Below are 14,632 nucleotides of genomic sequence, written 5' to 3'. Positions count from 1 at the left end.
TATAGCTGAACTTCCCCTCGGCGCTTGATTACCACACAAACTTCACCTTGAAGAGAAGCAGCTTCTACTGACATATAGGCTCGTGAAGTCATTGTTACAATGTCAACTGACTCATACATCATCTAAACGACACGTTTCGTCTGTTGATTAAACGTATATATATTGTTGTCTTGGTTCCTGAGACTGGTTTCATATAGCTCTGCATGCTACTCTATCCTGTGCAAGCTTCTTCATCTCCCAGTACCTACTGCAGCCTACATCCTTCTGAATCTGTTTAGTGTATTCATCTCTTGGTCTCCCTCTACGATTTTTACCCTCCACGCTGCCCTCCAGTACTAAATTGGTGATCCCTTTATGCCTCAGAACATGTGTTGCCAACCGATTCCTTCTTCTAGCAAGTTGTGCCACAAACTCCTCTTCTCCCCAATCCTATTCAATACTTCCTCATTAGTTATGTGATCTACCCATCTAATTTTCAGCGTTCTTCTGTAGCACCACATTTCGAAAGCTTCTATTCTCTTCTTGTCTAAACTACTTATCGTCCACGTTTCACTTCCATACATGGTTACACTCCATACAAATACTTTCACAAACGACTTCCTCACACTTAAATCTATACTCGATGTTAATAGATTTCTCTTCTTCAGAAACGCTTTCCTTGCCATTGCCAGTCTACATTTGATATCCTCTCTACTTCGACCTTCATCAGCTATTTTGCTTCCTAAATAGCAAAACTCCTTTACTACTTTAAGTGTCTCATTTCCTAATCTAATTCCTGCAGCATCACCCGACTTAATTCGACTACATTCAATTATCCTTGTTTTATTTCTGTTGATGTTCATCTTACACCCTACTTTCAAGACACTGTCAATTCCGTTCAACTGCTCTTCGAAGTCCTTTGCTGTCTCTGACAGAATTACAATGTCATCGGCGAACTTCAGAGTTTTTATTTCTTCTCCATGGATTTTAATACCTACTCCGAATTTTTCATTTGTTTCCTTTATTGCTTGCTCAATATACAGATTGAATAACATCGGGGACAGGCTACAACCCTGTCTCACTCCCTTCTCAACCACAGCTTCCTTTTCATGCCCCTCGACTCTAATAACTGCCATCTGCTTTCTGTACAAATTGTAAATAGCCTTTCGCTCCCTGTATTTTACCCCTGCCACCCTCAGAATTTGAAAGAGAGTTTTCCAGTTAACATTGTCAAAAGCTTTCTCAGTCTACAAATGCTAGAAACGTAGGTTTGCCTTTCCTTAATCTGTTTTCTAAGATAAGTCGTAGGATCAGAATTGCGCCACGAGTTCCAACGTTTCTACAGAATCCAAACTGATCTACCACGAGGTCGGGTTCTACCAGTTTTTCCATTCGTCTGTAAAGAATTCGCGTTAGTATTTTGCAGCTGTGGTTTATTGAACTGATAGTTCGATAATTTTCACATCTGCCAACACTTGCTTTCTTTTGGATTGGAATTATTATATTCTTCTTGTAGTCTGAGGGAATTTCGCCTGTCTCATACATCTTGCTCACCAGATGGTATATATATACCCGGGAAGAGTACCTTCCAAACCACTAACTAACTGGAACATCAGTAAGTGTAACAGGTTTAAATAATGGAGATTCAAAGTCATTCTGCCCGCTCGGCTAACCGCGCGGTCTAACGCGCTGCTTGACGAGCGGGATGGCGTGCCGGTCCGCGGCACGAATCCGCCCTGCAGATTAGTGTCGAGGTACGATGTGCCGGCCAGTCTGTGGATGGTTTTTAGGCGGTTTTCCATCTGACTCGGTTACACTAAGTCGCCGATTGCTGCGCAAATACTGTCTCCACGTACACGTACAACATAATTGCTCTACCATGCAAACATAGGGGGTTACACTCGTCTGGTATGAGACGTTTCCGGTGGGGGAGGGGGGTCCACTGGGGGCCGAACCGCACAATAACCTTGGCTTCGGTGTGGGACGCCGGTGGGGTGGGTGGCCTGCGAGGCGGGCTACTGCATGAGGGAGCCTCTGTCGTTTCTAGGTCCCAGGTTTCATACACAATACACACTAGGTCATTCCAAGGTTTCGGGTAGTGTTGCGGAACTGAAACAGAGGCAAAAATAATTAAAGCGGCAAGAGACGAGTTAGTGGGTGTTAGAAAAGGCTCAGGATGAATGCGACAGGCAACAAAAAGAGAGACGCATGTTGTGCTGTCGTGCCGAGAAAGTTAATGAGTAAAATTTTACAAGAGGGGAAGCGGAGGTACAGGCGACGATAATTACACACAGTTGGTGTTTTTATTTCTTTTCCTGCAAGAACTGTTAGGGAGGATAGCATGAACGTTAACAGCTGACTGGAAATAGAGATCAACACGTCATCACTGCAGGTTATTTATTCCATGTAGCCTCGCATGCAGGCGGATCATGATTTTTTTTGAGCTGCTGGTAATATAGGAACGTAATCAGAACATATGGCACACTACAGTATATTCTTTTAATGTCTCTAGAGAAAAAATTTCTCGATGTACGTAGGTTTCTGCAGCCGGTGTCAAGTTCAGTTAAATCTTTCTGAGTTACCGGTAAGTAATGATACACGCCCAGCGGAAATCTGAAGCAGGACAGCCGAAACATCCATTTTACTATTTAAAGATGTTTGTGTACTGATACGGCAGTACATACTGAAGACATTTAATGAAAACGTTCTTCAGGCGTGCTCCTCTTATCCTTCATTTAATCATCCTCCTAAAAGTTAATGCTGTTATAGTCATTCAACTGAGAAAGAATGCACGTGCATTAGTAAGGTCACACTCGAACAATGTGGAAAGATATAAGATCAACAGCATGAAAGGGAGCAAGTTCTTGTGACCAAAGAACCGTCAGGGGTAAATGGAGTTTAGGTTCTGGCAAAAGCTTTATGTGAGTACACTATTGTGTGGGGTCCGCAACATAAAATGACCAAACAGATGCAACACCATGTAGAAAGACGGACTCCTGGACGCGTATCCTAGGAAAAAGAGGAACTTTGGTCTCGTGATTCAAAGCAGAGCATCGAAGTGGCACACAGCAGGAGAACCGGTCACTATGGCCCTCTGCGGACTGGTAGGGACTTCTGGTTGCTTTTGGATCGTCCGTCCTGTTCTCATGACGGTTCATTGGAGAAGACTGACACATGCAGTACAATGTACTTTGACATTTTACATAACTACTTTCTTTTGGTATGTATACCGAAGCTACTCTGCTGGGAGACAGGGGGATTAATGCCTCACTGTGGTTTCTTACCTTGATGGCCACCTCGAGCTCCTCTTCCCGCATGGCTGGTTGGTTTCCGTGCACTCAGCTCATCGCCGCACCTGGAACAATAACAAGGGTGGAGTCAGTCCGACCACGCAGTAATACACGTGAGGGGACTTACAGTGAGTCCAAAAGTATTCTTCAAGCTGCACATCTCTTACAAAACAAAGTCTGTGTAACATGAAAAGAAATGAATACAAAATCTAAAGATCCAGTCATGTAAGAAGTACCTCGGTAAGTCATTTTTGTTGAAAAGCAAGGGAAGAAATACATCCAAATCGACAGCAAGGTTAACAAAATAGAAGAGGTAATATAAGAGCTAGTTCATAACGTATTCGTCCACCATTTGAACATGCCAAAATTCTGCGAGCAGAGATTAAACTACAACGCTGACCCACGGCACACACTAGAGTCAACCGTACGCGGCCCCACTCTATCGCCTGCTGTGGTTCTGAACGGCGCCGACACAGTGCAATTAGCGCCATGGGCCGTAAGGGTGGTGAGGCGACGCTGACCGAAAGGAAACTTATTCTGCGCTTGCATAATGAGTGCAAGTCATCTTACGAGATTGCTAATGTAGTCGCTAGGCCTAGATCGACGGTTCAGTCGATAACAGATCGATTTTACGCAACAAAATCATTAAGAAAGCAATCACGTACCGGACGCCCTCGCACTTTGACTGATGCAGACGTGAGATTTATCATGAGGGAAATGAAGAAGAAACCTAAAATCAGCGCTCCTTAGTTGTCTGGGGAGTGAGAGTCTAGGGGAAAGAAGGTACGTGTCAACACAATCATAAATACCTTGAAAACTTAGGGTATCACGGCCGGGTACCGGGCAAGAAGTTTTGGATCAGTGAACAGAATCGAAAGAAACGTCTTCGTTTTGCGATGAAATACAGATACAAATAGGACGGCTTCTGGAATAGAGTAATATTTTCTGATGCGAGTAAGTATAATATGTTAGGGTCGGATGGCAGGCGAATGGTGTGGGGTAAGAAGAAGTGGCGTAAGAAGAATGCGGAAATGCTGCCACGCAATCTAGTGCCAATGGTTAAACACAGTTGTAGCTCCCTGACGGCGTGGGGCTGTATGAGTGCTCCAGGTGTTGGGAAATTACATTTCATAGAAGGTACAATGGATCACGCTATGTATATCAACATTTTAAAGGACAATCTGAATCCTAGCGCCGAAAAATTAGGTCCGCGAGGATCTTACATTTTTCAACAAGATGACGGCCCAAAGCATACGGCTCTAAACACAAGGCTGTGGCTCTCGTACAATACCATAAAACAACTTAAAACACCTCTCCTCAGAGCCCAGACATTAATCCTACTGAACACCTTGGGAAAGTACTGGAAGATAGCATCAGTAGAAGACACATTTCTAACAAAAGAGACCTAAAAGAGGCACTTCAAGACGAATGGGACTAAATTCCAGCCTCTCTGACGGCAAACTTTATCAAGTCGATGGCCAGACTACTACAAGCAGTAATAGCTGCAAAGGGAAACACCACTAAATATTAATTTTTGTAACTGAATTCATATTTTCAGACTGCAAATTTAAAAAAAAATGAGTGGACGAATACTTTTTGAAATAGCCCTTGAATAAATTCTTCATTTTGACAAATTTGTCATCGCTGTGGATGTATTTATTTCCTTGTCCACAAATAAAAATGACTTACCATGGTTCGTTGCATATGACTGGATGTTCACATTTTATGTTCGCTTCCTTTCACGTGACATACTAAGTTTTTTTAAAAAATTATTACAACTAGACGAATACCTTTTTAGACTCACTGTATCCTTAGGATGTCTTTGCAACGTGATACGGAGGAGAGTCGCTGAGGATTTACTGCGTGAAAGCCAACTATGGCCGTTGATGACTCGTGCGGAGTTGACCACTAGCAGCCACGAAAGGCGGACCAGCCGATATCAACGGAGGAGGGGAGTATTCTGTTCTCAGAAGAAAAGCAGCAACGGCAGAATAAGTGTCACAAGAGCTCAGGGACTTCTAACGCGCGCCCATCGAAAGCTGTCCTAATCAACTTTGATGGGAATGTGAAGTGCAAACACGAAGGAGCAACGGCGATGAATCACGACCAGACAGACGTCATGTATTGACGGTCAGGGAGCTTCGAGCATCGCGGCCGGTGGTTGTAACAAATTGTGTGAAATCAGCTCAAGGAATCATTCGCGAGTCCGAAAGCGCTATGAAAAGTCCGGCTAGCACAATGACTATGCACATATGAGGCGTAGCGCCTTTACATCGCGCCCATAGCAGTTAATAAGAATGGACAGTTCCCTGCAGACAGGAGTTATGGCTATCGCCTGGCAGATGTGCTCTCCAATCCAGCAACAGTTTCAAGTAGTTACAGCTGTCGCCGAAAGGTGTCAGCATCTTACGGACTGTATAATTCTTAGGAGTCGAGGCAGTATACTATGGGAACAATACTGTTGAATTGAATTGTGTGTTATTCATCTCGTGACGTACGTTTGCAATCCATTTCGTTTGCGTACAGGAGACATGTCAAAAATTTATAAAACAATTGCAATAATTTTAGATTAATAAATAATAGCACTATAATAAATAACAGCACTATAAGAATAACACATTGTACCCAGCTCAAATTTCCAGTTTGTCCCTCATGAATTCTTCCACTGAGTAATAACACTTCAGTTTGAGTACCTCATATAGTTTTCTTTCAAGTGAACCTAAATTCATCTGCATCAACTTGTTCCCTTTTAATTTATTACAAATTTTTATTCCCATGTATTGAGGTCCCTGGGCATACAGTCTGAAGCGGTGGGTGGGGAGCACAAAATTTTCTTTGTTTCTGGTATCATGTGAATGGACAAAATGGTTTCCCTCAACTAATTCATGTCTGGTGTACAAAAATATAATAATATCATATATGTATAAGAATGGCAGAGTTAATATTTTAAGTTTTCTAAATAATGGTCGACATGGTTCTTTGTGATTTGCAGTGCACATATTTAGTATGATTTTTTCTGTATTTTTAGTATCCGCACTATGTTTGTCGAGTTATCCCAGAAAACAATACCATACCTAATAATCGATTCGAAGTAGCTTGCATATGCTACTTTTCGTCTGTCCATGTCAGTTGCAGTTGGGAAAAATTGTGAAGTGCAACTAGCCAGTTTACGGGGCTAGGAAAGCAAGAAACGTTTTACGACAATTCAGTTATTTAAATCGAGAGCTATTTTGATAATTGTGGACTTTATAAATTCCTTCATTTAATAATTTGGTCATAAAAGACTATCAATTAGTGACTGGTCAAACGTAAAAAAAACAACGGAATTACGCGGATCAATACAAATATCGTATTGGCTACGACGTGTATTAGCCAATCGGAGGGCAGCATGTTCACGCGTATTTTGTGGAGTGAGAGAATTGCTTTCTAAAGCGTTCGGAGCCTTTGCAATGTTCCGGGCGCGTGTGTTACGAGCTATGAATAAGTAAGAGTATTCTGCGCAATTATGGGTTAAAATTGACGGTTGAGTACCGCAAAGTGAGCGCGAACGAATGAGAAAGATGAGTGCACAAACTCATGGTTTTAATGTGCAAACTGTTTCTTTTGAATTAATCAAAATCGTGACCGTGAAGTGACCGTGACCGTGAACTGAAAATTCGTGGTAGTCAATCTGTGTAACATTTGCCACAAACAACCCGTTTTGTAACCTTTTTATTAACTGGTTCGGACGGATATCATAAGCTCACCGTTACAAGGAGCAATGATGGCGTGTGAGCGATGGATCTATAACTCAACAGTAGCACGGGCTTGGCGGTGTTTTCGTATCAAGCTAGTAACAATAAACTGGAGCTTTCACTCACAGATTATCTATCGTTTAATAGCTCATTTAACCTGATATTAGAAACCATTTCATGCCATTTGTAGAAAGCGTGTAGTGCGACTACTTTCCGGCTCAGCTTTCTCTAGGCGACGTACAAATTGCGCAATTTGTAACAGGTTAGTCGTGCGGGTTGGACTGCAGAAGAAGAAATTCACCGCAAGGTGAGTGGACATTATTTCTGTAGGACGAACAACAAATAACCGCATCGTTGCACAAGGAGTATCATTTAGCATGTTTTTATTTTCAAGTAAACAATTTCTAGAATAGAGACGTATGAATGTATCGCCAGTATTTGGTGTCACACTAACGAGAACGTGGTGTGAGGTTTACACATGTTTTCTGCCCTTGTAAATAATTCACCTTTCCTGTACAGGGACAAAGATGAATGAGCGCTCTGGACGAGCAATGAATAAGGTCCTTCACTATGTATTTAAATGTGTCTACGGTTCGCTTTCTCGCCTGTCAGTTGTGCAGCGATGGGGCTTTCTTATTTGAAGAATAGTACCGAACAGTTGAGTTTTTAAGGGAAGGAGATTCAATATTACTGAAACTGAGAGAAACTAGCTGAAAGACTTCATAATGGAGATGAAAACTTGTTCATAAGCATACGTTACAGATTCTCCTAACGGAGAAAATTTTTTGGAAGATTTTTGTAACCAATGCATGCGCAAAAATAAAATGTTTGACAGTACCGCTAATTGAAGGAAATTTTTGTCCTCAAATAACCAATAAAATTCATGATTAGTATTAAATGGATCTCTCTGCTTTTAGTATGTAACAAACAACGCAGTTGGTTGGAATCCCTGTAACTTTTGTTCAAAAAATGTTCAAATGTGTGTGAATTCCTAAGGGACCAAACTGCTGAGGTCATCGGTCCCTTGTCTTACAAACTACTTAAACTAACTTATGCCAAGGACAACACACACACCCATCGAACCTCCGGCGGGAGGGGCCGCGCAGTCCGTGACATGGTGCCTCAAACAACACGGCGGAACTTCTGTATTGAGAGAATTTTATAATTGTTAAGGCTCCTCTTATGTTGTACAGCTTTTTTCGACAGTAATCAGAGTTTAATTTTTCAAGTGCGACCTTCTTTAAAGTAAAACCCTCTTCTGGCATAGTTAGTAAAGTTTTGAATATTTTGTCGTGTGTGCACTGAATCTTACGTGACATTATAACATACCAGACCCCCCCCCCCCCCCCGCTTTACTATAACAGTCGATGCCTGGAATGTGTAGCCTGGTATCGATCATTTCAGTTATTAAATTTAAGACACTGTGGAAGAGTGATTTATGATCTAATGATTTTTTTTGAGCAAAGACTGATATTTAAATACAACGACTAACTATTATATAATATGTACATTTGTAACATAATAATAACTATGAACCATATATTTTTAATAATGAATGTAATAATCAGTGTGTAATTCATTGAACAATAAGCAAACATAAATATTAGTATCGTTATTCCTTTCGTTAATGAACAGCAAATTGATCTCGAAATTTCTATTTGGAAAAGTTATTGTAACTTAATAAAAAAAAGGTAGAACCAAATCTAAAATTACGTAATTTCTAGCAATATGTAACTTCAATCCCAAATTTGTAAACCAGAGCTATCATCATTACCAAAATAATTAACTTATCATTTCCAGCACTTGTAGTTAACTACATTACTTGCGTTTGGACGCATATTTCGAAATTTTACTGTTGTAGAAAAATCAAACAGCTTGTGCATATCTAATACAAATGTTAGGAACATTTTCTGTGCGGTAATTAATTTGCATTTTTTAATTAACAAAACGCATTATTGTAAATAACTCATATTTACTTGTAAAGATTAAACTGTACGATTTCTAAACTTTTCCGTAACAAAATGATATTTTATTTTGTACATACTCTCATTGTTAACCTTTTGTATATTTGTAAATTTTAATTGTAACTATTAATTTCACGATACAGTAATAATGAATATCAGAAACACTGACTGTTTGTGAAGTATAAATAGGGAACGCTGTCATGCAGTGAGAGTTCAGTTCAGTGCTGTGAGTCTGTCTGTCAGTTTGTACTTGTGTGGTAGCCTTTGTTCGGGAAAGTTCTCTCTGTCAGCTGTTGAATTATCAATGAGAATATGTATCAAATTGGATGTATCAAGGACTTTGGAATTACAAATAAACGTGAATATAATTGACGAGACCTGGAATGTTATTAGAAAAAAACCCCGGACACCAGACCCATGAAAGATACTTAAAATTACAAAATAGTATTCATAGTCACTACTTATCTCCACCCCAGGTGTAACAGACGTTTTTTTTAACATATATACACCGTCATATAATTAATAAAATAGTGGATATGCGATAACATGAAGCCAAGGATTGTTTCTGACAAGAAAAATACAAATCTTGTAATTAGTTTTTTTTTTTTTATTTAGCTGATGCAGCAACCACTGATTTCTGTTTAGTTTCTAGAAAGTCAGTACACCAGACACAAAATAAAATACTCAGTATAAGGAAAGTATTTTTTTTTCAGGGCATATCTCGCTTTGAAACAGTTCGTAGTCGGGGTTATCAGGTGTTGCGCTACGCAAACAGATTAATTTAGTCAACAGTGTAGGTAATCTCAAATAGTTATTTTTGTTCTGAGTACAGCAGTATTTTATTTTTGTGGGCATTTCAAGTCAGAAATTGCACTTCATAATGAACTTCAGTACTGAGCTGCAGTTGAACAGTTTTCATTGAGTACACAATTACTAACTTTTGGTATTTAATTAGATTAGTTTTCGTTGTTCCAAATTAGTATTTCACCAAGTTTAACATTCTTTTTCACAACACTGTTCACATGCGCAACACAGAGCCAACCAACAGTCAGTATTGTTCAGCAGATGAATACGATAACTAAAGCACAAGGTTACACGGGGAGGAAGTTTTTGAAAAAAGAATATTCAGTATTTTCATTGATAGACAAATTTTCATAGAAAGCTTACAGTGGTACAGTACGAAACACGATCACGTGTGTAGACAGAGTACAGATCGGCTCTCTCAAGCTCTGCTTCTGGGGCCAGTTCTGTCGCTGCCAGAGCTGTTTCACAAAGGAAGATATACGGGGCCATCTGCCCGCTGGTCAGGAAATGCACGACCGGCATCTGCAGTAGAGTGGGCGGCCAGCAGCTAGCGGGCACTCGAGTGTGGGCTGCTGGGATGCAAATGGGATGCGTGGGCGACGCACGTAGAACAACCTCGCGAAGAACCTGCCCAGGCCGGCGGTCTGCGCGGTTCAACGAACCAAGCGCCGTAGACGCGCATTCCACAAAGCCTTCAAGCGATTAGCCGATGCGTTCAACAACACCACTGGCCATTAAAACTGCTACACCAAGAAGAAATGAAGATGATAAACGGGTATTCATTGGGCACATATATTATACTAGAACTGACATGTGATTACATTTTCACGCAATTCCGGTGCATAGATCCTGAGAAATCAGTACCCAGAACAGCCACCTCTGGCCGTAATAACGGCCTTGATACGCCTGGGCATTGAGTCAAACAGAGCTTGGATGGCGTGTCAGGTACAGCTGCCCATGCAGCTTCAACACGATACCACAGTTCATCAAGAGTAGTGACTGGCGTATTGTGACGAGCCAGTTGCTCGGCCACCATTGGCCGGACGTTTTCAATTGGTGAGAGATCTGGAGAATGTTCTGGCCAGAGCAGCAGTCGAACAGTTTCTGTATCCAGAAAGGCCCGTACAGGACCTGCAACATGCGGTCGTGCAGTATGCTGATGAAATGTAGGGTTTCGCAGGGATCGAATGAAGGGTAGAGTCCCGGGTCGTAACACATCTGAAATGTAACGTCCACTGTTCAAAGTGCCGTCAATGATAACAAGAGGTGACCGAGAAGTGTAACCAATGGCACCCCATAGCATATCGCGGGTGATACGGAAGTATGGCGATGACGAATGCACGCTTCCAATGTGTGTTCACCGCGATGGCGCCAAACACGGATGCGACCATCACGATGCTGTAAAAAGAACCTGGATTCATCCGAAAAAATGAGGTTTAGCCATTCGTGCACCCAGTTTCGTCGTTGAGTATACCATCGCAGACGCTCCTGTCTGTGGTGAAGCGTCAAGGGTAACCGCAGCCATGGTCTCCGAGCTGATAGTCAATGTTACTGCAAACGTCGTGGAACTGTTCGTGCAGATGGTTGTTGTCTTGCAAACGTCCCCATCTGTTGACTCAGGGATCGAGACGTGGCTGCACGATCCGTTACAGCCATGAGGATAAGATGCCTGTCATCTCGACTGCTAGTGATACAAGGCCGTTGGGATCCAGCACGGCGTTCCGTATTACCCTCCTGAACCCACCGATTCAATATTCTGCTAACAGTCATTTGATCTCGACCAAAGCGAGCAGCAATGTCGCGATACGATAAACCGCAATCGCGATAGGCTACAATCCGACCTTTATCAAAGTCAGAAACGTGATGATACGCATTTCTCCTCTTTACACGAGGCATCAAACCAAAGTTTCACGAGGCAACGCCGGTCAACTGCTGTTTGTGTATGAGAAATCGGTTGGAATCTTTCCTCATGTTAGCACGTTGTAGGTGTCACCATCGGCACCAACCTTGTGCGAATGCTCTGAGAAGCTAATCATTTGCACATCACAACATATTCTTCCTGTCGTTTAAATTTCGCGTCTGTAGCACGTCATCTTCGTGGTATAGCAACTTAAATGGTCAATAGTGTAACAGCTACCATCGGAACGTCGCGACCAAGCAAAATTGGTGTCACATAGGGCAATGAACCAGGCCACTCCCGTATAAAATTAACGCCTTTTAGTTTGGAAAGTATGGATGTAGATGGAGGTTTAGAAATGGATATAAGCTGTGGGAGAAACCGCACAACGAGGAGCAGTCAAACAACGCGCTGCTAGAGTGGCCTTGAGGCAGGCAACCATGTATCAAGTTTCAGGACTGGCGGAGGTGCTGGCGGCGCGAAACGCAAACCAGATGCATCTTGGGATCTTGGGCCGGTATTACACTATCAAATTTCTTTGTCAAAGTTGATATGTCAAATATTTATGTCACAGAAGTTTGATGGTGTAATAGGGCACTTTGTCAAATCTCTTCCGTCGTCAAATTTGATCAAATCTAGGACCTCGCTGTAGATTTCATCATGAAGTCGCTTGTCTTCTGTTCACTGCAATGTGACTTGTTACCACGTGGAGTGCTAGCGTCGCTGCAGCGTTCTGTCATCTGTAGTGTGTTTAGAGACATGGCTGGTACATACAATTGGTTTGTACCGTCAACTACAAAATTGATAGACATGTATGAAGCTGATGAGGCGCTTTACAACGCGAGGCACCATGAAAAAAAAAAATAGTTCATGAAGATTGGAGAGCTATAAAAATATTGAGAAGGTCATTAGCCGAGAGATACGGTTTTCGGACACAAAATTTAATTGATTTGTTTATAAAATAAAAATAGTTCTTAATGCACATAAAGTGTATTGAACATTTGTTTACCTTCAGAGGGTTGGGTTGATTTTGGGGGAAGAGACCAAACTGCGAGGTCATCGGTCTCATCGGATTAGGGAAGGATGGGGAAGGAAATCGGCCGTGCCCTTTCAAAGGGACCATCCCGGCAGTTGCCTGAAGCGATTTAGTTACCTTCAGACATTGGTCCTTTAGTACTTTATAAATTGCTGCACACGTTTCAGGTATTATTTTCGTGCCGGTCGCGGTGGTCTAGCGATTCTAGGCGCTCAGTCCGGAACCGCGCGACTGCTACGGTCGCAGGTTCGAATCCTGCCTCGGGCATAGATGTGTGTGATGTCCTTAGGTTAGTTAGGTTTAAGTAGTTCTAAGTTCTAGGGGACTGATGACCACAGAAGTTAAATCCCATAGTGCTCAGAGCCATTTTTGTAGCATTTGAAACATTTATTATTTTCGTTAATGTGAACTGTGGTATTCGAGTGCTGTACTGTAAGCTAGAGTAACTCTTCCTGTACCAAAGAATCGGAGTGTCACAGTGAGCCTGTCTACTGCAGATATAGCAGTTCTTAAGTGAGTATTGTGCTTTGTGATATGAGGATAAACTTCACTGAGTATATACGGAAATGTATGTTCATCCATTCTTAAGTAATATATGTATGGCTTGACGTCCTCCACTACAAGCTCACGTAATAAGTTTTGTTGAATGCTTTTATCGTCTCGTCGTAAAACCAACAACGTCCTCCAGGTACATTTCCTTTTTTTCCCCCGCTTCTCTTCCACGTGTGCACACATTGCAATTGTGGTACATGAAACTGCTGCGGTTAATAAGATGTTGTTGTCAGCCATCTTGAACGTTGAAGAAAAATATGATGACAGTGTAATACCCCTTTTAGCGTCACGACAAAGACCTTTGTCAAATAAATTTGTCGAATATTTGATCATATCTTTGATCAAATCTTTGACAAAGATATTTGATAGTGTTATTCCGGCCTTGGCGAGCAGCTTTGGCTAAGGTTAAATGCTCCGGTGTGACTCAGTCGACTTGGTTCCTCATCGCCGGGCCAGGCTGACGAGCAGCGAGGTGTCAAGCTTAAACTCACCCTAACTTGGTTGAAAACAACTATATTACAAGCCGCGGCCAACGGAGATGAATTATTCGAATGAGGTCAACGAGCCACCAACAATCAGCAAATCACTGAGTGAGGACTGAATTTAATCTTGCAGTTATCAAAAGTAGCGCACATTTGCAACTTTACGTAGTAAACAACATATGGAGTCAGTACATTCAAATACAGCAGGATGTCGTGGCATGACGAGTGTATTATTTTCGTAAGTTCAGGAATTTTTATCAGTACTGATTCCAAACTGAGTTAGAGCTAAGATTCTCCCAGTGGCGGGTCGTAGGTATACATTCAGGGTGTTCACAAATTGTTAAATTCCGATAAATATGAGAGTGCAGAATTAATAGCATCTGCTGAACAGTTATACTTATCAACTTATTTATACAATTTCAGCCGCTGTCAGTAATAATAATAATAATAATAATAATAATAATAATAATAAGCAAAACTTGTTTGAAAAAAAGGAAGAGCTGTTTGGTGGTATTTTGTTTTGATCATACAGTTTATGGCACGAACGAAAGAATATTTTAGTTCTCGCTACTATCCGTTTCGCATTTTTGTGTAAGCGGAAGTCTTCGCGGTTTTTTATTTTTTTCAAACAAATGTACAACATCCTTAATCATGTATTAGTTAACGAAGTAACTTCTGGGCTTAAAGTCAGGCATTCTTACGTTGCACCCACACAACTTACGCATATTATATATATACACTTTCTTGTTGAATGTTCATCTGCAGTCACGCTGATTTGATTTCGTCACTTTCTCTCACAATGGATCTGGTCTGAAATGCCCTAGTTTCTTTGCGGTTAACTTTTCCTGGTAATCTTCTTTTCTGTTAGCAAATAATACAGGTACATATTGACAC

The 14,632-nt window shown here is 41.4% G+C and overlaps 1 protein-coding gene across 1 annotated transcript in view; it reads right to left on the bottom strand.

Annotated features, from left to right (window-relative positions):
* The window catches only part of LOC126271871 (ras-related protein Rab-23), a 442,999-nt gene that overhangs the window by 390,673 nt on the left and 37,694 nt on the right, over window positions 1-14,632 (bottom strand). The window contains exon 2 of the mRNA XM_049974217.1: window positions 3,264-3,334. Within this exon, the coding sequence (XP_049830174.1) occupies window positions 3,264-3,296 (33 nt within the window). The 5' untranslated portion in view covers window positions 3,297-3,334. The remainder of the gene's footprint in view (window positions 1-3,263; window positions 3,335-14,632) is intronic.

The sequence above is a fragment of the Schistocerca gregaria genome, chromosome 5 (assembly GCF_023897955.1).
Source record: "Schistocerca gregaria isolate iqSchGreg1 chromosome 5, iqSchGreg1.2, whole genome shotgun sequence".
In the NCBI taxonomy this organism is placed as follows: domain Eukaryota; kingdom Metazoa; phylum Arthropoda; class Insecta; order Orthoptera; family Acrididae; genus Schistocerca; species Schistocerca gregaria.
Note: the sequence above shows the minus strand (reverse complement) of the source record. Positions and strands in the feature narration are given on the sequence as shown.